We start from the raw sequence: 22,585 nt of genomic DNA, 5'->3' as shown, positions 1-22,585 counted from the left end.
TTAGTTCTGATACTACTTCCAGATTTCTTGTATGAAAGTATTTTGAGAGGCACGTTTCTTAGGGCCCTTCCACACAGCCATATAACCCAGAATATCAAGGCAGAAAATCCCACAATATCTGTTTTGAAGTGAATTATCAGAGTCCACACTGCCGTATATTCCAGTTCAAAGCAGAAAATGGGTTTTTTTATTCAGCTGTGTGGAAGGGGCCTATGTGATCTTCAATAGCGCTTACTACTTAGTGTATGAATTAAAACTTGGAATAATATTTTAAACAGAGGCTGGATGGCCATCTGTCAGGGGTGATTTGAATGCAATATTCCTGCTTCTTGGCAGAATGGGGTTGGACTGGATGGCCCATGCGGTCTCTTCCAACTCTTTGATTCTATGATTCTATGATTACATGTAATACTAGCCGTCCCCTGCCACGCGTTGCTGTGGCCCACATAGGGGTTCTGTGCGGGAGGTTTGGCCAGATTCAATTGTTGGTGGGGTTCAGGATGCTCTGTGATTGTAGGTGAACTATAAATCCCAGCAACTACAACTACCAAATGTCAAGATTCTATTTTCCCCAAACTCTACCGGTGTTCACATTTGGGCATATTGAGTATTTGTGTAGGGTTTGGTCCAGATCCATCATTGTTTGAGTCCACAGTGCTCTCTGGGCGTAGGTGAACTACAACTCCAAAACCAAAGGACACTGCCCACCAAACCCTTCCAGTATTTTCTGTTGGTCATGGGAGAACTGTGTGCCAAGTTTGGTTCAATTCCATAGTTGGTGGGGTTCAGAATGCTCTGTGATTGTAGGTGAACTGTGAATCCCAGTGACTACAAATCCCAAATGTCAAGATTCTATTTTCCCCAAACTCCAACAGTGTTCCCATTTGGGCATATTTAGTATCTGTACCAAGTTTAGCTCAGATCCATCATTGTTTGAATCCACAGTGCTCTCTGGATGTAGGTGAACTACAACTCATAAACTCAAGGTCAATGTCCACCAAACCCTTCCAGTATTTTCCGTTGGTCATGGGAGTTCTGGGTGCCAAGTTTGGTTCAATTCTGTTGTGAGTGGAGTTCAGAATGCTCTCTGATTGCAGGTGAACTATACATCCCAGCTACTACAACTCCCAAATGACAAAATCATAATGTTTTGAGTGATGGTCACTCCTTGTGTTGTGAGACGTTTTGTTGCCAAATTTGGTGTGATTTCATTCATTGGTTCTTTTGTTTTTAAGGTACGCATTATGACCAGCGCATTTTTATATATATAGATTACAAATAATATTACAATATAATGGTATAGTACAACATAGTAATACTTAATACTGATATTGTACTATGCTGATAATATATACTATGCTTAAGTGGCTGAGGGGGAAAAGGAAGGGGCCTGAGACTGTTAGGAATTCTGGGAGTCGGAGTCCAGCCCATGCCTGGACTAGAGCATTTAATTCATTGCGTATTATTTTCTGCTTTATCCCCTGGACTCTAAACCAGTTATGGCATATTTTTCCTAAATGTCAATAGTGCTAACCAATAGGATTCTTAGCATTGGAAAATAAAATGTTTCAGTGGTTGAAAGAGAGCACTTGAAATAAAAAAATACTCTAAACACAACTTTGAAATACAAAAACAAACAACTCCTGCGGCGTCATTGAAACATTCTGGTTTGAAGACACATCCAAGGGACAGCTGCCAGTTCAATGCCAATTGCTTACTAGGAGGCTGCAGAATATTATTATTATTATTATTATTATTATTATTATTATTATTTACTTTGGATTGCTGTGAGTTTACCAGGCTGTATGGCCATGTTCCAGAAGCATTCCCTCCTGACGTTGAGCCCACATCTATGGCAGGCATCTCCAGAGGTTGTGAGGTCTGTTGGGAACTAGGAAAATGGGGTTTGTATATCTGTGGAATAATGTCCAGGGTGGGAGAAAGAACTCTTGTCTGTTGGAGACAGGTGTGAATGTTTCAATTGGCCAACTTGATAAGCAGTTAATGGCCTAGCAGTTTTCAAGGTCTGACTTCTTACTGCCTGGGGGAATCCTTTGTTAAGAGGTGATTAGCTGTCTCTGATTGTTTCTTGTCTCGAGTTCCCCTGTTTTTGAATGTCGTTCTTTATTTACTGTTTATATATCTGTGGAATCAGTAATAAAGAATAGGTGGGCATGAGCATGGTTCCCTTCTTTCAGGGTGATGAACATTGCTTTCCAGCAGTGATATCCATCAAGTGGATTTCTTGTTTTCCTAAAGAAGGCAGTAAGAGTCGGCTGCCAAAATGTGTGTCTTTAATAGCAGTAGATATAATAGAATCATGGAACCATAGAGTTGGAAGAGACCTCCTGGGCCATCCAGTCCAACCCCATTCTTCCAATGCAGCCTTGGATTATGGATGGGTAGTGAGGGAGGCCAGGAGGCATATGAGAAGGTCACTGAACATTTTGTCTTTTGGCTGTTGATTTTGCCATTTGGGAGTTGTAGTTGCTGGGATTTATAGTTCACCTACAATCAAAGAGCATTCTGAACTCCACCAAGGATGGAATTGAACCAAACTTGACACACTGAACTCCCCTGACCAACAGAAAATACTGGAAGGGTTTGGTGGGCATCCAGCTCCTTGAGTTTTGGAGTTGTCGTTCACCTACATCCAGAGAGCATTGTGGATTCAGACAGTGATGGATCTGGACGAAATTAGGCATAATTTTGGTGGGAGGATTTACTGCCTGTTTCCAAAAAGAAAGAGAAGGACAGATAGAAAGATCTTCAGGTTTCTCTACCAAAGGTGTTCCAAAACCATCAGAAATATGTTTTAGGACCGTGAGTAGTATCTATTTGTTTATTTTCCTGTTTTGTCTTTTACTGTTGATATGGTCAGTGAACTAATCAATAAACTTTACTATCACCACTACATCCGAAATATGTGTTTTCTGATGGTCTTTGGCAACCCCTCTGAAGCCCCCCTTGTGACCCCTCCAGAGGTCCCGACCCCCAGACTGAGAAATGCTGGTCTAGCTCATAGAATCCTAGAGTTGGAAGAGACCTCCTGGGCCATCCAGTCCAACCCCCTGCCAGGAAGCAGGAAAATGGCATTCAAAGCACCCCCGACAGATGGCCATCCAGCCTCTGTTTAAAAGCTTCCAAAGAAGGAGCCTCCACCACACTACAGGGCAGAGAGTTCCACTGCTGAACGGCTCTCATAGTCATATAGTTCTTCCTCATGTTCAGATGGAATCTCCTTTCTTGGAGTTTGAAGCCATTGTTCCATTGCGTCCTAGTCTCCAGGGCAGATAGACTGGAGATAGATATCTTGAGTGGAAGATTCTGGGCACGGTGGCCCTCCAAATACCTTTTCCAAGCACCGCGCTGTTGAGTAACACTTAAACCAACTCTGTTTCGTTATCTATGCCTGCTCTCTCACAGCCAGACATCTTTCCTAGATCTTTCTGGGCTGCATGAAATCACTTGCATCTTTCCAATTACTGGGTTGCTGTGAGTTTTCCCAGCTGTCTGGCCAGAAGCAATCTCTCCTGACATTTCGTCCACATCTGTGGCAGGCATCCTCAGAGAAAGTTGGAAACTAGGCAAGTGGGGTTTATATATCTGTGGTATAATGTCCAGGGTGGGAGAAATAACTCTTGTCTGTTTGAGGCAAGTGTGTATGTTGCATTTGGCTAGCTTGATTAGCATTGAATGGCCTTGTAGCTTCAAAGCCTGGCTGATTGGTGTCTGGGGGGATCATTTGTTGGGCGATGTTAGCTAACCCTGATTGATTCTTGTCTAGAAATCCCTGGTTTTTTAAGTGTTGCTCTTTATTTGCTGTTCAGATTTTGGAGTTTTTAAAAAATATTGGTAGCCATATTTTGTTCATTTTCATTTTTTTCTCTTCTTTCTGTTGAAATTGTCTACATGCTTGTGGATTTCAATGGATTCTCTGGGTAGTCTCACACTCTTGCTTGTTGGAGGAAAGTGTGCATGTTGCAGTTGGCTGCCTTGATTAGCACTGAATGGCCTTGCAGCATCAAAGCCTGGCTGATTGCTGCCTACGGGATCCTCTGTTGGGAGATGTTAGCTAGCCCTGATTGATTCTTGTCTAGAATTCCCCTATTTTTTTTAGTGTTGTTCTTTATTTGCTGTCCTGATTTTGGAGTTTTTAAAAAAATATTTAGCCAGATTTTGTTCATTTTCATTTTTTCTCTCCTTTCTATTGAAATTGTCTACATGCTTGTGGATTTCAATGGCATCTCTGTGTAGTTTGACACTCTAGTCTGTTGGAGGCAAGTGTGAATGTTGCAATTGGCCGCCTTGATTAGCGTCGAATGGCCTTGCAGCTTCAAAGCCTGGCTGCTTCCTGCAAGGCCATTCTATGCTAATCAAACTGGCCAATTGCATCATTCACACTTGTCTCCAACAGACATGAGGTCTTTCTCCCTCTCTGGACGTTCTACAGATTTATAAACCCCACTTGCCTAGTTTCCAACAGACCTCCCAACCTCTGAGGATGCCTGCCATAGATGTGGGTGAAACGTCAGGAGAGAATGCTTCTGGAACATGGCCATACAGCTTGGAAAACTCACAGGAACCTAGTAATTAGAAAGATACCAGTGATTTCATGCAGCCCAGAAAGATCTAGGCAAGAGAGCAGGCATAGATAACGAAATTAGTTGGTTTAAGTGTTACTCAACAGCACGGTGCTTGGAAAAGTTATTTGGAGGGCCACAGTTCCCAGAATCTTCCACTCATTTAGTTTGGATGTCTCTCAATTTTGCATGAGCATATAACGGCACTCCATGCATAAACATGCCCAGCTCCTTAAGCCACTCCTCATAGAGAGATGGGCCACAACTAACAAAATGAAGTTCAACAGTGACAAATGCAAGATACTCCACTTAGGCAGAAAAAACGAAATGCAAAGATACAGAATGGGGGACGATGAGGCCTGGCTCGAGAGCAGGACGTGTGAAAAAGATCTTGGAGTCCTCGTGGACAACAAGTTAAACATGAGCCAACAATGTGATGTGGCGGCAAAAAAAGCCAATGGGATTTTGGCCTGCATCAAGAGGAGCCTAGTGTCTAGATCTAGGGAAGTCATGCTCCCCATGCTCTATTCCGCTTTGGTTAGACCACACCTGGAATATTGTGTCCAATTCTGGGCACCACAATTGAAGAGAGATATTGACTAGCTGGAATGTGTCCAGAGGAGGGCGACTCAAATGATCAAGGGTCTGGAGAACAAGCCCTATGAGGAGCGGCTTAAGGAGCTGGGCATGTTTAGCCTGAAGAAGAGAAGGTTGAGAGGAGATATGATAGCCATGTATAAGTATGTGAGAGGAAGCCACAGGGAGGAGGGAGCAAGCTTGTTTACTGCTTCCATGGAGATTAGGACAAGGAACAATGGCTTCAAACTACAAGAAAGAAGATTCCACCTGAACATGAGGAAGAACTTCCTGACTGTGAGAGCCGTTCAGCAGTGGAACTCTCTGTCCCGGAGTGTGGTGGAGGCTCTTTCTTTGGAAGCTTTGAAACAGAGGCTGGATGGCCATCTGTCAGGGGTGATTTGAATGCAATATTCCTGCTTCTTGGCAGAATGGGGTTGAACTGGATGGCCCATGAGGTCCCTTCCAATTCTTTGATTCTATGATTCTATGTTGGCCACATGACCTTGGAGGTGTCTGTGGACAACGCTGGCTCTTTGGCTTAGAAATGGAGATGAGCACCACACCCCAGAGTCGGACATGACTGGACTTCATGTCAGGGGGAAACCTATAGGCATTCTAGTCATGTTTTAGTGTTATTTAGAAGCAGGTGGGGGGGATTGGGTTGTGAAGGAAGCCCTGAAATCAGGTTTCACTTGCTCCTTCCACCTCCTGTCCTTGCTTACCTTGTTTTTCCTGCATGCCTTATGTCTAAATATGCAGAAGCAAATATCTTCCTTCCTCCTCCACTCCCAGTTAGCTGTTCAATTTTGCCAGTCTTCCTCTCTGTTCGCAAACACACCAAATCTTGAACTTTGTGTTCCGATCAAAGTGTTGGGGCTGGAAGCCTCCGCGTTGCTAGGAGAGCCACGACCGGGCCCCTTGGAGTGTGCCCTCCTTTGCCAAAGCAAACACACCAAACAAAACAAGTTTCTTCACAAGCACAAGGCCATGTCTGAATGGGATCTATACCGTCATTCCTCAACAGCGCATCGGGGACTGCTATTGTAATGTGGATAGGACTGGCTCACCCTTGGAAAATCAAGTTGTATGCCTCTCTCGGTCTGTTTCATTGGGAAGTTTTGCATACCTAATTCAGCCCCTCATTTTCGACAACAGTCAACCATGCGTTTCTGTGAATCTATTCATTTATTTATTATTTATTCGTCAACGACTTAAATCTAGAAATAGTTTTCTAAGATCTACAGAGACACTCGCCGGAACACCTCAGCAAGCGAGAGTCCAAAAGTGGCAGGCTCAGACCCAGAACCTCAACCAATGGCTGATACCCAATGAGAGACTCCCTCCTGGGCACACAGAAGACTGGGCGACTTGGAAGGCGCTGAACAGACTGTGCTCTAGCACCACGAGATGCAGAGCCAACCTTCAGAAATGGGGCCGCAAAGTGGAATCCTCGACATGCGAGTGTGGAGAAGAGCAAACCACTGACCACCTGCTGCAATGCACCCTGAGCCCTGCCACATGCACAATGGAGGACCTTCTTGCAGCAACACCAGAGGCACTCCAAGGGGCCAGATACTGGTCAAAGGACATTTAATCAACTACCAAACTCACAATTTTCGTATTTTGTCTGGGTTTTTTTTTTTTTTTTGCTTTGTTCTGTTAGAAATGTAATATAATCGACTGGTTGCACTGACTCGATAAATAAATATTTATTTATTAGTAGCCATCCCCTGCCACGCGTTGCTGTGGCCCACATGGGGGTTCTGTCTGGGAGATTTGGCCCAATTCTATCGTTGGTGGGATTCAGAATGCTCTGTGATTGTAGGTGAACTATAAATCCCAGTAACTACAACTCCCAAGTGTCAAAGTCTATTCCCCCGAAGCTCCATCTGCATGCATATTTGGGCATATGGAATATCCGTGCCAAGTTTGGTCCAGATCCATCATTGTTTGAGTGCTCTCTGGATGTAGGTGTACTACAACTCCCAAACTCAAGGTCAGTGCCCACCAAACCCTTCTAGTGTTTTCTGTTGGTCGTGTGTCACCTTTGGTTCAATTCTATCATTGGTGGGGTTCAGAATGATCTTTGGCTGTAGGTGAACTATAAATCCCAGCAACTACAACTCCCAAATGACAAAATCAACTTTTTTTTAGTGAAGGACGTACATTGGGTTGTTAGGTGTCTTGTGTCCAAATTTGGTGTCAATTCATCCAGTGGTTTTTGAGTTCGGAAAACACAGCATTTTCTGTTAGTCATGGGAGTTCTGTGTGGAAAGTTTGGTTTAATTCTATCATTGGTGGGGTTCACAATGCTCTTTGATTGTTGGTGAACTATAAATCCCAGTAACTACAAATCCCAAATGTCAAGGTCTATTTCCCCCAAACTTCATCTGTGTTCATATTTGGGCATATGGAATATCCGTGCCAAGTTTGGTCCAGATCCATCATTGTTTGAGTGCTCTCTGGAGGTAGGTGTACTACAACTCCCAAACTCAAAGTCAATGCCCACCAAACCCTTCTAGTGTTTTCTGTTGGTCATGGGAGTCCTGTGTGTCACCTTTGGTTCAATGCCATAATGGTGGAGTCCAGAAATCTCTTTGATTGTAGGTGAACTATAAATCCCAGCAACTACAACTCCCAAATGACAAAATCATATTTTTTTTAGTGAAGGACGTACATTGGGTTGTTAAATGCCTTGTGTCCAAATTTGGTGTCAATTCGTCCAGTGGTTTTTGAGTGTGGTTAATCCCACAAACGAACATTACATTTTTATTTATATAGATTTTATTTTATTAAAATTATTTCTGTCCCATTGTGTCAAAAATATCTCCAGGCAGTTTACAAGTAACATGAAATCAATAGTATAATATAAGATAAATCAATAGTATAGTACATATGCGCTTTTGATAGCATTGGGAAGGGTTAATTCCCCTGTGGTATCTGTTTGGCTGTCTGTGCCTCTCTTCAGAAGATTTCCCTTCATTTTCTATCCCTGTGATACTTGGATTTTGAAAATATTGGCTTGTGGAAACAAGATTTTTTTGTGTGTGCCAGAAGCGACTTGACAAATTGCAAGTCGCTTCTGGTGTGAGAAAATTGGCCGTCTGCAAGGACATTGCCCAGGGAACGGCCGGATGTGTTACCATCCTCTGGGAGGCTTTTCTCATGTCCCCGCATGGGAAGCTGGAGCTGACAAATGGGAGCTCACCTCGCTTCCCGGATTTGAACCGCCAACCTTTCAGACAGTAGTCTTGCCGGCACAAGGATTTAGCCCAGGTGTGGGCAAACCCAGGCCCTTTGGGCTCTTTTCTCAGACCCCCCTCTCTCACACTATTCTATCCTTCCTTCCTTCCTTCTCTCTTTCCTTCCTCGTTCCCTCCCTTTCTCCTTCCCTTTCACACTTTTGCCCTTCCTTCCGTCCCTCTCTCGCCTTCCTTCCTTCCTTCCTTCCTTCCTTCCTTCCTTCCTTCCTTCCTTCCCTTTTGTCTTTCCTTCCTTCACTCTTTCCTCCCTCCCCTCCCTCATTCTCCCTTTCTCCATTCCCTTCCACCTTTTTGTCTTTCCCTTTTGTCTTTCCTTCCTTCTCTCTTTCCTTCTTTCTTCCCTCCCTCCCTCCCTCCTTCTCTTTCCATCCTTCCCTTCCACCCTTTCGTCCTTCTTTTTTTCCTCTCTTCCCTCTCTCCCTTTGACTCCTTCCTTCCCTTTTCTCTTTCCTTCCTTTTCTCTTTCCTTCCTTTTCTCTTTCCTTCCTCCTTACCTCCCTCCCTCCCCTCCCTCCTTCTCCTTCCATCCTTCCCTTCCACCCTTTCGTCCTTCCTTCTTTCCCTCTTCCCTCTCTCCCTCTGACTCCTTCCTTCCTTCCCTTTTGTCTTTCCTTCCTTCTCTCTTTCCTCCCTCCCCTCCCTCTTTCTCCCTTTCTCCATTCCCTTCCATCTTTTCGTCCTTCCCTCCCTTTTGCCTTTCCTTCCTTCTCTCTTTCCTTCCTCCTTAATTCCCCCTTCTCCTTCCATCCTTCCCTTCCACCCTTTCATCCTTCCTTCTTTCCCTCTTCCCACTCTCCCTCTGACTCCTTCCTTCCTGTCTTCCTTGCTTCCCTTTTGTCTTTCCTTCCTTCTCTCTTTCTTCCCTCCCCACCCTGTCTCCCTTTCTCCATTCCCTTCCACATTTTTGTCCTTCCCTCCCTTTTGTTTTCCTTCTCTCTTTCTTTCCTCCTTAATTTCCTCTTCCCTCTCCACTCTGACTCCTTCCTTCCCTCCCTCCCTCCTTCCTTCCCTTTCGTCTTTCCTTCCTTCCCTTCCTCCCTCTTTCTCCTTCCATCCTTCCCTTTCACCCTTCCTTCTTTCCCTCTTCCCTCTCCACTCTGACTCCTTCCTTCCCTCCCTCCCTCCTTCCTTCCCTTTCGTCTTTCCTTCCTTCCCTTCCTCCCTCTTTCTCCTTCCATCCTTCCCTTTCACCCTTCCTTCTTTCCCTCTTCCCTCTCCACTCTGACTCCTTCCTTCCCTCCCTCCTTCCTTCCTTCATCTTTCCTTCCTTCCTCCTCCTCCTTCCATCCTTCCCTTTCACCTTTTCATCCTTCCTTCTTTCCCTCTTCCCTCTCCACTCTGACTCCTTCCTTCCCTCCCTCCTTCCTTCCCTTTCGTCTTTCCTTCCTTCCCTTCCTCCCTCTTTCTCCTTCCATCCTTCCCTTTCATCCTTCCTTCTTTCCCTCTTCCCTCTCCACTCTGACTCCTTCCTTCCTTCCCTCCCTCCTTCCTTCCCTTTTGTCTTTCCTTCCTTCCCTTTCTCCCTTTCTCCTTCCATCTTTCCCTTCTTCGCTTTCGTTCTTCCTTCTTTCCCTCTTCCCTCTCCACTCTGATTCCTTCCTTCCTTCCCTCCTTCCTTCCCTTTCGTCTTTCCTTCCTTCCCTTCCTCCCTCTTTCTCCTTCCTTCCATCCTTCCCTTCTTCCCTTCCATCCTTCCTTCTTTCCTTCTCTCTTCCCTTCCTTCCCTTCCTTCCATCACTGGACAGCTAATCCCCCCAAGTTAGAAAATTTGCCCATGCATGGTTGAACCCATTGGGGACTCCTATAAGGATTGTTGATAAAGCTTCAATGGAGACCCCTTTTCCCCATGATAATAACTCTTTCAGGAGTGAATTTCCCTTCCGAGGGGTAGATTTCTCTCACTTCCTGTTGTCTCATCCCTGTTCTTAACTATGAGTCATTTGTTAGTCAGATGTTTGTAACTCGGGGACTGCCTGTAACCAGGTTTCCACTTGGTGCCTGAATGAAATCAGTATTGCCATCGGTTGAGTCTCCAAGACAAGATTGAGAAGACTGTCTTCCATGTCTCAACGTAGTCTCTTGACCTTCCTGGAAAGACAAGACCCTCAGCGGATCTCAATCCTTAGTTATGTGGAAGTAATGGCTATCCCTGTCCCATCAGCTTGAAAAATTACGTTGAGATGGTCTTTAAACAACCTTGTTAAGACAGGAGCCCAAGTTGAATGATCATTGTTTGGTGTGGTTTCTTTCTTTGTCAAGCTGTGACTAATCTGACATGCTTCAGTCATGTGGAACTTTTGAACCCACATGTTTGCCTTGTCATAGTCCGTGTTTGCTTGCATGTCATTGCTTCCTTGTTTTTGCTTCGTAGTGGAGTGTGCCGCCTCTTCTCTTCCTTGAGACGCTTCTCCAACTCTGAGCCCTATCAGCTCCTGCCTTGGGTCATTCATCCTGTAATTATGCATTCATTTGTTGAATGCTGCCTTATCAGATGACCTTGGCATCATGATCCTATTTATATAGTGATTCATATTTGGCTTTTCTGGCTGCTTTGAATACTTCCCAGCACTCACAGACTGCATTTACACGTGATCCTAAACCAGGAAGTGGGGGAGATATTCCAATATTATGGAGGCTAAGGTTCTCCATGTTTTCTGATCATGATGGTTCAATATTCTCCCCAAAATCCAAGGCAGTACACCTTTCCGTATGAGGGCATCAGCAGGAAGGCTCTCTTACATGTTTTGGTCCACATAGGCATTTTGTTGTGATCTATGGGAAGTCATGCTACCCATGCTCTATTCTGCCTTGGTTAGACCACACCTGGAATATTGTGTCCAATTCTGGGCACCACAATTGAAGGGAGATGTTGACAAGCTGGAATGTGTCCAGAGGAGGGCGACTCAAATGATCAAGGGTCTGGAGAACAAACCCTATGAGGAGCGGCTTAAAGAGCTGGGCATGTTTAGCCTGAAGAAGAGAAGGCTGAGAGGAGACATGATAAGGGCCATGTATCAAGATGTGGGAGGAAGTCATAGGGAGGAGGGAGCAAGCTTGTTTTCTACTGCCCTGGAGACTAGGACGCGGAACAATTGCTTCAAACTATAGGAAAGGAGATTCCAACACAATGTTTGTATTATATATTACTGTACTAGCTGCCCCCTGCCACGCATTGCTGTGGCCCAGTCTGTTGATCTGGAAAATAAAGTAATGAGAAAGTGTTGGTTTCTAATGTATGTAATTCCTTTCTGCTTGTGAGTAAACAGTATTTCTTGCTGTTTCTTTGTCAGTGTTGATGTGGAGAGTGTCTGGTTTGCCTACTCTGGAACATGCAGCATATCATTGTCCTTCTTTAGGGGTCCCTTTCAAATCTATGATACTATATCTCTCTGTGTGTGTGAATCATCTCTCTCTCTCTCTCTCTCTCTCTCTCTCGATCTCTATCTATGGCTGGATGGCTCTTTGTCAGGAGGACTTTGTTTACGTTTCCTTGCCCTGATGAAGGGAGTTGGACTGGATGGCCTTGAGTATTTTCTGTTGGTCATGCATAGGGGTTCTGTGTGGGAAGTTTGCCCCGATTCTGTCGTTCATGGGGTTCAGAATGCCCTTTGATTTTAGGTGAACTGTGAATCCCAGTGACTACAACTCCCAAATGTCAAGGTCTATTTACCCCAAACTCCATCTGTGTTCATATTTGGGCGTATTGAGTGCTTATGCCAAGTTTGGTCCAGATCCATCATTGTTTAAGTCCACAGTGCTCTCTGGATGTAAGTGTACTACAACTCTTGGGGGAAAATAGACCTTGAGATATGCAAGTTGTAGTTACTGGGATGTATAGTTCACCTACAATCAAAGAGCATTCTGAACTCCACCAATGATGGAATTGAACCAAATATGGCACACAGAACTCCCACAATGAACAGAAAATATGGTTTGGGGGGGGGGGTGCCAAAATACTGTTTGCTTACAGTTGAAAATTACCTACGGCCGCCTCTGACTACATCTCCCCTAAATCACTGTCAATTTCTCCCAAATCCCTGCAGTATTTTCTTTTGGTCATGGGAGTTCTGTGTGGGAAGTTTGGCCCAATTCTATCATTGGTGGAGTTGAGAATGCTCTTTGATTGTAGGTGAACTATAAATCCCAGCAACTACAACTCCCAAATGTCAAGGCCTATTTTCCAGGGTTCATATTTGGGCATATCGTGCCAAGTTTGGTCCAAATCCATCATTGTTTGGGTTCACAATGCTCTCTGGATGTAGGTGAACTACAACTCCAAAACTCAAGATCAATTCCCAGCAAACCCTTCCAGTATTTTCTGTTCATCATGGGAGTGCTCTGTGCCAAGTTTGGTTCAATTCCATCCTTGGCGGAGTTCGGAATGCTCTTTGAGTGTAGGTGAACTATAAATCCCTCAACTACAACTCCCAAATATCAAGGTCTGTTTTCCCCAAACTCCATCAGGGTTCACATTTGGGCATATCATGCCAAGTTTGGTTCAAATCCATTACTGTTTGAGTTCCACAGTGATCTCTGGATGTAGGTGAACTACAGCTCCAAAACTCAAGGTCAATGCCTACCAAACCCTTCCTGCATTTTCTGTTGGTCATGGGGGTTCTGTGTGGGAAGTTTGGCCCGATTCTATCATTGGTGTGGTTCAGAATGCTCTTTGATTGTAGGTGAACAATAAATTCCAAATGTCAAGGTCTATTTTCCCCAAACTCCACCAGTGTCCACATTTGGGCATATTGTGTGTTCCTGCCAAGTTTGGTCTAGATCCCTCATTGTTTGCTGTCTGGATGTAGGTGAACTACAACTCCAAAACCCAAGGTCAATTCCCAGCAAACCCTTCTAGTATTTTCTGTTGGTCATGGGAGTGCTCTGTGCCAAGTTTGGTTCAATTCCATCCTTGGCGGAGTTCGGGAGGTTTGGGAGGTTTGGCCCAATTCGATCATTGGTGGGGTTCAGAATGCTCTGATTATAGGTGAACTATAAATCCCAGCAACTACAACTCCCAAATGTCAAGTCCTATTTTCCTCAAATTCCACCAGGGTTCACATTTGGGCATATCAAGTATTCGTGCCAAGTTTGGTCCAAATCCATCACTGAGTCCACAGTGATCTCTGGATGTAGGTGAACTACAACTCCAAAATTCAAGGTCAATGCCTACCAAACCCTTCCAATATTTTCAGTTGGTCATGGGAGAACTGTGTGCCAAGCTTGGTTCAATTCCATCCTTGGTGGAGCTCAGAATGCTCTTTGATTGTAGGTGAACTATAAATCCCAGCAACTACAACTCCCAAATGTCAAGGCCTATTTTCCCCAAACTCCACCAGGGTTCACATTTGGGCATATCAAGTATTCATGCCAAGTTTGGTCCAAATCCATCACTGAGTCCACCGTGCTTTCTAGATGTAGGTGAACTACAACTCCAAAATTCAAAGTCAATGCCTACCAAACCCTTCCAGTATTTTCTATTGGTCATGGGAGAACTGTGTGCCAAGTTTGGTTCATTTCCATCCTTGGTGGAGCTCAGAATGCTCTTTGATTGTAGGTGAACTATAAATCCTGGGAACTACAACTCCCAAATGACAAAATCCAAAGACAAAACGTTCAGTGACGACCTCATATGCCTCCTGGCCTCCCTCCCTACCCATCCATAATCCAAGGCTGAAAAAAGGGACAAATCCAGGAGACAGTTGCTTGCTTTTAATGGATGACATCTCATTTGCGCCTGGGTGAATGTGGCGAGTTGTGTTCCTTTTCTTGATTGACTTTTAATTACTCTACTTGGAAAACCTTTCACCCTAATTTGAGACACCTTTCAAACCGAAACACCTCCTGACACTTTGCAAGAGCGGAAGATGTTTGCAGCAGGGCTGTTATCCTGCTTGCCGAATTATTTCCAAGCCACAGAGAGAATGGCAAGCTGGCTTAACCTGTTCTGAATCCAGTCTTTCCTGCTGAGGAGTAGTCACCTCCATGTGGCCTCTTCCTGTTTGTGTGCATGGGGTGCTGTTGTCTTCCTCTGTTCTTTATAGAGCAGTGGTTCTCAACCTTCCTAATACTCTGACCCCCCTTAATACAGTTCCTCATGTTGTGGTTATTTATTTATTTGTTGTGTAAGGGGCAGACCAAAAAGTTACATTGCATTTTTTAACAAACAAACAAAACACAAATTTTGCAAACTTGATAGTTGATTAAATGTCCTTTGACCAGTATCTGGCCCCTTGGAGTGCCTCTGGTGTTGCCACAAGGAGTTCCTCCCTTGTGCATGTGGCAAGGCTCAGGTTGCATTGCAGCAGGTGGTCAGTGGTTTGCTCTTCTCCGCACTCGCATGTCGTGGATTCCACTTTGTAGCCCCATTTCTGAAGGTTGGCTCTGCATCTCGTGGTGCCAGAGCGCAGTCTGTTCAGCGCCTTCCAAGTCGCCCAGTCTTCTGTGTGCCCAGGGGGGAGTCTCTCATTTGGTATCAGCCATTGGTTGAGGCTCTGAGTTTGAGCCTGCCACTTTTGGACTCTTGCTTGCTGAGGTGTTTCAGCTAGTGTCTCTGCAGAGCTTAGAAAACTATGTCTGGATTTAAGTCATTGACGTGCTGGCTGATACCCCAACAAGGGATGAGCTGGAGATGTCACTGCCTTGGTCCTTTCACTATTGGCTGCTACTTCCCGGCGGATGTCAGGTGGTGCAATACCAGCTGGACAGCGTAATTTCTCCAGTGGTGTAGGGCGCAGACACCCCGTGATAATGTCTCATTAAGAGCCACACCCACTGTTTTAGTGTGGTGAGATGTGTTCCATACTGGTCGTGCGTACTCAGCAGCAGAGTAGAATAGTGCAAGGGCAGATGTCTTCACTGTATCTGGTTGTGATCCCCAGGTTGTGCCAGTCAGCTTTCATAAGATATTGTTTCTAGCACCCACTTTCTGCTTGATGTTCAGGCAGTGCTTCTTGTAGGTCAGGGCACGGTCCAGAGTGACTCCTCCCAGGTATTTGGGTGCGCTGCAATGCTCCAGTGGGATTCCTGTGGTGATCCCCAACCATAACATTATTTTCGTTGTTACTTCATAACTTTCATTTTACTATTGTTATGAATCTATATAAATAAACATATAATGTTCGTTTGTGGGGTTAACATAACTCAGAAACCACTGGACGAATTGACATGAAATTTGGACACAAGACACCTAACAGTCCAACGAGTGTTCATCACCCCTAAAATTACAACAACAACAACAAAAACCCAGCAGAACGGACTTAAAAACCCCAAAAATGCACCATCTATATACATAAAAACGTAATGTTCGTTTGTGGGATTAACAGAACTCAAAAACCACTGGGGGAATTGACACCAAATTTGGACACAAGACACTGACCAACCCAATGTATGTCCTTCACTCAAAAAAATATATGATTTTTGTCATTTGGGAGTTGTAGTTGCTGGGATGTATAGTTCACCTACAATCAAAGAGCATTCTGAACTCCACTGACAATAGAATTGGACCAAACTTGGCACACAGGACTCCCGTGACCAACAGAAATCACTAGAAGGGTTTGGTGGACAATGTCCTTTGGTTTTGGAGTTGTAGTTCACCTACATCCAGAGATCACTGTGGACTCAAACAATGATGGATTGAACCAAATTCTACACGAAGACTCAATATGCCCAAAAGTGAACAATGGTGGAGTTTGGAGAAAATAGAATCTTGACATTTGGGAGTTGTAGTTGCTGGGATTTATAGTTCACCTACAATCACAGAGCATTCTGAACCCCACCCATGACAGAATTGGGCCAAACCTTCTACACAGAACCCCCATGTGGGCCACAGCAACGTGTGGCAGGGGACAGCTAATTAATATCTATCTATCTATCTATCTATCTATCTATCTATCTACACACACACACACACACTCAGGTACATATACACATGCACACATACATACACATGTGTATATATATACCCAAGCACACACAAATATACATACACAAACATCTACATACACACACAAACATCTACACACATATACATATACACATGCACACACAAATATACACATGCACACATATATAAACACAAATATGCATATAAACAAGCACACTCATATACACAATCTACATATACACATATAAACACACAAATATATAGACATATATATACACATCTTCACACACACATATGCACACACATATATACACACACATATATACACAGATACACAAATATATAAACACATATATAAGGTAAAGGTTTCCCCCTGACATGAAGTCCAGTCATGTCCGACTCTGGGGTGTGGTGCTCATCTCCATTTCTAAACCGAAGAGCCAGCTTTGTCCGTAGACACCTCCAAGGTCAAGTGCCCAGCGTGACTGCATGGAGCGCCCTTACCTTCCCGCTGGAGCGGTACCTATTGATCTACTCACATTTGCCAGTTTTTGGACTGCTAGGTTGGCAGAAGCTGGGGCTGACAACCTAGCAGTTCAAACCTGCGACCTTCTTTCATCCCTCCCATCCATCCATCCATCCATCCATCCTCCCTTTTGTCCTCCCTTCTCTCTTTCCTTCCTTCCTCCTTCCCTCCTTTCCTCTTAGCAGGGAGTTCTAGCTTGTGGCCTCCAAGTTTGAATGTTTGCCCATGCCTATCTTAAATGTATTCTGGGTTGAAGTTGCTGCAGGATCAATGTGCCAGGGTGATACAAAAAAGTTGAGTTAGTCTGAAGTCACTGACTTGCTGGTTCCTTGTTTCTCAGGTCACTAGAAAAGGAATATGGCTCAAGAAACCAACCATAGCCAAGTGCCTATGCTTTGTTCCACTGGATGCGGATTTTATGGAAACCCTCGTACGAACGGCATGTGTTCAGTATGCTATAAAGAACATCTCCAACGGCAGAATGGTAGTAATGGTAGAATTAGCCCATCAGGTAAGTGGAGTCAAAGAGCATGACATTCCTCAGGAGTTTTGGTGGACAAGTGTGGGAGACCTTAGAGAGAAACATCCCTAACTGTACCCACCAGCCAAATATATATTTCTGTAATAATGTTTGCCCCACAATGTCTTCTAGGGCACACGGGAAGCATTTCAGGGTTCAGATCTCTGTTCTGCCATGGCAACCCACTGGGTGACCTTAACAACAACAACAACAACATATATATATATATATATATATATATATATATATATAATATTATATAATATTATAATGTAATGCTATAGAATAATAATAATAATAATAATAATAATAATATGATATTATAATTATATATTTATATTACATATTATTATATTACTAATAATATTACGATTTAGTGGTATGGTGCAATATGGCAATGTTTAATGCTGATATTGTACTATGTACCCTCCAGCCAAATATATATTTCTGTAATAATGTTTGCCCCACAATATCTTCTAGGGCACACGGGAAGCATTTCAGGGTTCAGATCTCTGTTCTGCCATGGCAACCCACTGGGTGACCATAACAACAATAACAACAACAACAACACTATATATATATATATAATATTATAATGTAATGCTATCTAATAATAATAATAATAATAGTAATGTGATATTATAATTATATATTTATATTACATGTAATATTACTAATAATATTACGATTTAGTGGTATGGTGCAATATGGCAATGTTTAATGCTGATATTGTACTATTCTAATAATATAATATATTGTGTGTAATATATGCCTTGTAAGCCGCTCTGAGTTCCCTTCGGGGTGGGAAGGGCAGCATATAAATGTCGTAAATAAATAAATAAAAACAACAACAATAATAATATATTTTGTTTATATTCCACTCTATCTCACCCGAGGGGACTCAGGTCAGATTACAGTGCATATATACAGCAAACATTCAATGCCGTTATACAATTAACAAAGACAATATAGTAGATAAACAGAGGTAAAGGCTTCCCATCTTTTTCCCTCTCCGGCATCTGGAGGCTGTACTCAACTCCGGCCACAAGGGGTGCTGTTGCTCCATCTTCTGTTCCGAGGAGCTTTGTTGTCATTAGACACTTTCCTGATCGAATTACCAGCATGTCTGCGTGGCCGCCTTTTATGACCTCCCCACCTATTTCTCTACTCATATTACTGTTTTCGAACTGCTAGGTGAGCACAAGCTGGGCTGATGTTTGGGAGCTCACCCCAACCCGATCTTGAACTATTGAACTATTGATCAGCAAGATTTTGTGCAGCGGGCAGTTTAACCCGCTGTGCTAAAGTCTGACCCTTACATCTCTTTCAGCCCCAGAGGATGGCAAATCCCCTAGGATAGGTTTTGCATTTGGATCTCTGTAATTCAGAAGTGACTTGAAGGCACACAATAAGAAGTACTATCTATAGCAGTGGCTCCAGAAGAACTAAATATGGTCCGTGGCCTCACCTTTACTACACCATTGCAACGAGAGAGACTAGTATCGCGAAACCCTCTTATAGTGCTGAACCTTATTAAATACCATTTTCTGTGAGGGACCAAATGACAACTATTGGATGGCATATGTTCTGTATCAGAAGCTAGAGCTGATGTAGTCTATCCAATACAATTTTCTGAATCAGCAACCCAAATAACCAGACAATCTAAAGTTGAAAGTTCCCCAAACTCCACCAGTGTTCACATTTGGGCATATTGAGTATTTGCGTGGAGTTTGGTCCAGATCCATCATTGTTTGAGTCCATAGTGATCTCTGGATGTAGGTGAACTACAACTCCAAAACCAAAGGATACTGCCCACCAAACCCTTCCAGTATTTTCTGCTGGTCATGGCAGAACTGTGTGCCAAGTTTGGTTCAATTCCATTGTTGGTGGGGTTCAGAATGCTCTTTGATTGTAGGTGAACTATAAATCCCAGAAACTACAATTCCCAAATGACAAAATCAATTTTTTTGAGTGAAGGACATACATTGGGCTGTTAGGTGTCTTGTGTCCAAATTTGTTGTCAATTCATCCAGTAGTTTTTGAGTTCTGTTAATCCCACAAACAAACATTACATTTTTATTTATATAGATTATTAGGTTCCAAAAGTCTACTCTCAAAGTTCATTTTTTACATTGGCCTGAACCTTTTATTCATCTCAACCAAAGTATATTCACCGAATTAATTGTTGACTGATGAGTACTTTTAACAAATTTAGAACTAGGAACTTTTTCTTTTGCTACCAATTCTGTAGCTAGTCAATTTGTGTCCTTGGCATTAAATCAGTGGTTCCTGCAGGACTGAAGACCGACAGGTCGCAGGTTCGAATCTGGGGAGATGCGGATGAGCTCCCTCTATCAGCTCCAGCTCCTCATACGGGGACATGAGAGAATCCTCCCACAAGGATGATAAAAACATCAAAAATCATCCAGGCGTCCCCTGGGCAACGTGCTCACAGACGGCCAATTCTCTCACACCAGAAGCGACTTGCAGTATCTCAAGTCGCTCCTGACACGACAAAAAAAATTAAAAGTGGTTCCTGATCTGTGGTCTGTAGACCACCAATGGTCCACAAAAAAGCGAAAATGTGGTTTGATTGTGTTTAAGTGCTGGCCAAGGTCTTGAGGCACTGCACCCAGTGTGCCAATCACCACTGGGACCACCTTGACTGGCTTGTGCCAGAGTCTTTGCAGTTCAATCTTTAAATCCTCATATCGTGTCAGCTTTTCCAGTTGTTTCTGTATTATTATTGTTATATTATTATTATTATTATTATTATTATTATTGACACAAGCACAGTACGTCACAGCAAATGAGATCTCTACGCTGGATTTCGTATCACAAATATTATTATTATTGTTATTGTTATTATTATTATAAAATAGCTTTCTGTCTTCCAGTTGTTACTGTATTATTATTGTTATATTATATTATTATTATTATTATTATTATTATTATTATTATTGACACAAGCACAGTACATCACAGCAAATGAGATCTCTACGCTGGATTTCGTATCACAAAAAAATTATTATTGTTGTTATTGGTATTATTATTATAAAATAGCTTTCTGTCTTCCAGTTTACTGTATTATTATTGTTATATTATTATATTATTATTATTATTATTATTGACACAAGCACAGTACGTCACAGCAAATGAGATCTCTACGCTGGATTTCGTATCACAAAAAATATTATTATTGTTATTGTTATTATTATTATAAAATAGCTTTCTGTCTTCCAGTTGTTACTGTATTATTATTGTTATATTATATTATTATTATTATTATTATTATTATTATTGACACAAGCACAGTACATCACAGCAAATGAGATCTCTACGCTGGATTTCGTATCACAAAAAAATTATTATTGTTGTTATTGGTATTATTATTATAAAATAGCTTTCTGTCTTCCAGTTTACTGTATTATTATTGTTATATTATATTATTATTATTATTATTATTATTATTGACACAAGCACAGTACGTCACAGCAAATGAGATCTCTACGCTGGATTTCGTATCACAAAAAAATATTATTATTGTTATTGTTATTATTATTATAAAATAGCTTTCTGTCTTCCAGTTTACTGTATTATTATTGTATTATTATTATTATTATTATTATTACTATTATTATTGACACAAGCACAGTACGTCACAGCAAATGAGATCTCTACGCTGGATTTCGTATCACAAAAAAATTATTATTATTGTTATTATTATTATAAAATAGCTTTCTGTCTTCCAGTTTACTGTATTATTATTGTTATATTATTATTATTATTGTTATTGTTATTATTATTATAAAATAGCTTTCTGTCTTCCAGTTTACTGTATTATTATTGTTATATTATTATTATTATTATTATTATTATTATTATTGACACAAGCACAGTACGTCACAGCAAATGAGATCTCTATGCTGGATTTCGTATCACAAAAAAAATATTATTATTGTTATTGTTATTATTATTAAGTAGCTTTCTATCTTGCAATGCACCTACCTTTTTATCGGGGGGAAAATAACTCCAGGGAAATGCTCCTTCCAAATTCTGGCCTTTAACGTTGTGTCTTCTTCTTTCAGCAACATCTGTTAATAGTCTAGCTGAATCTTTACCGGTTCAATGCACTGAAAGCACTCTCCAGGACGCTCCGCCAACACTAGAGTCTACACCTGTACCACCTATGCAACCAAGGTACAGGTTAGGGGTCTGCCTGGGGCGGGGAGTTGAAGGTCTGATAGCAAACAGAGTTAACATCTTACCGACAGGTAGCCACAACTTAACTCTACTAGTTATTTTGATAACAAATGTTTTCCAAACTCTACTAAATAGCTGTTTACTTCAAAGGCTGGATTGCATTTTGATGGAATGTTTTCCTCCTTCCAGCCCTGTGTCAGTCCCATCAACGCTCTTAGCAGAATCTGTAGCAACGTGTGAAGTGGAAAGTACAGCCATAGTGGACAAAACAGGACCGGAAAGAGAAGATGTGCAAGGTTAGTACGGGAACAAATTGAATTCCTTTGTTGTCGTTTTCATTTTGTTTGTCTGCATTGTGTGTCTTCCTTCATTGATAAAAAAAATAATCAATTATTGTCCATCTTGGTTTATTGTTGTCTCACGAAAACGCCACAGTGCTGGCTCTCAAAAAAGATTCAGCAAGCCAGAGCTGTTTACGAGCTGCTAGGTTGGCAGAAGCTGAGACTAACAGTGGGAGCTCACCCCTGCTCCCCAGATTTGAACCTGCGACCTTTCAGTCAAGAAGTTCCTGGCAATGTCAACAGTGCCGCCTGGGTTGTGTACATGTGGAATGTCTTCCTAGTGTGTCAAGAATTACGTGTCCTCAATAGGGGCCAGACTCTTAACATGCCTATGATGATGGGCATGCAAAGTGGAAAGGCCAAAAACCAGGTTATAGCTATTGTGGAGAAAAGTAAATATTTATTATTATTTTTATTTACAGTATTTATATTCCACCCATCTCACCCCTCTGGGGACTCAGCGCAGATTGCAGTGTACATATACATGGCAAACATTCAATGCCATAGATCAGTGGTTCTCAACGTCCCCAGATGTTTTTGGCCTTCAACTCCCAGAAATCCTAACAGCTGGTAAACTGGCTGGGATTTCTGGGAGTTGTAGGCCAAAAACATCTGGGGAACCCAGGTTGAGAACTACTGCCATAGATACACAACATATATAGACAGACACAAAGGCCATTTAACATTC

General features: G+C 42.5%; 1 protein-coding gene across 5 annotated transcripts in view; it reads left to right on the top strand.

Annotated features, from left to right (window-relative positions):
* ZFAND6 (zinc finger AN1-type containing 6) overlaps positions 1-22,585 on the top strand; it is a 69,624-nt gene that overhangs the window by 28,567 nt on the left and 18,472 nt on the right. For all 5 annotated transcript variants that reach the window (XM_067471443.1, XM_060755194.2, XM_067471444.1 and 2 more), the window contains exons 2-4: positions 17,174-17,344; positions 21,442-21,553; positions 21,746-21,852. In XM_067471443.1, coding sequence (XP_067327544.1) covers positions 17,191-17,344; positions 21,442-21,553; positions 21,746-21,852 — 373 coding nt within the window. In that variant the 5' untranslated portion in view covers positions 17,174-17,190. The remainder of the gene's footprint in view (positions 1-17,173; positions 17,345-21,441; positions 21,554-21,745; positions 21,853-22,585) is intronic.

This window comes from Anolis sagrei, chromosome 9 (assembly GCF_037176765.1).
Source record: "Anolis sagrei isolate rAnoSag1 chromosome 9, rAnoSag1.mat, whole genome shotgun sequence".
NCBI lineage: Eukaryota > Metazoa > Chordata > Lepidosauria > Squamata > Dactyloidae > Anolis > Anolis sagrei.
The sequence above is the reverse complement of the archived record's forward strand: the minus strand, read 5'-3'. Positions and strand labels throughout refer to the sequence as shown.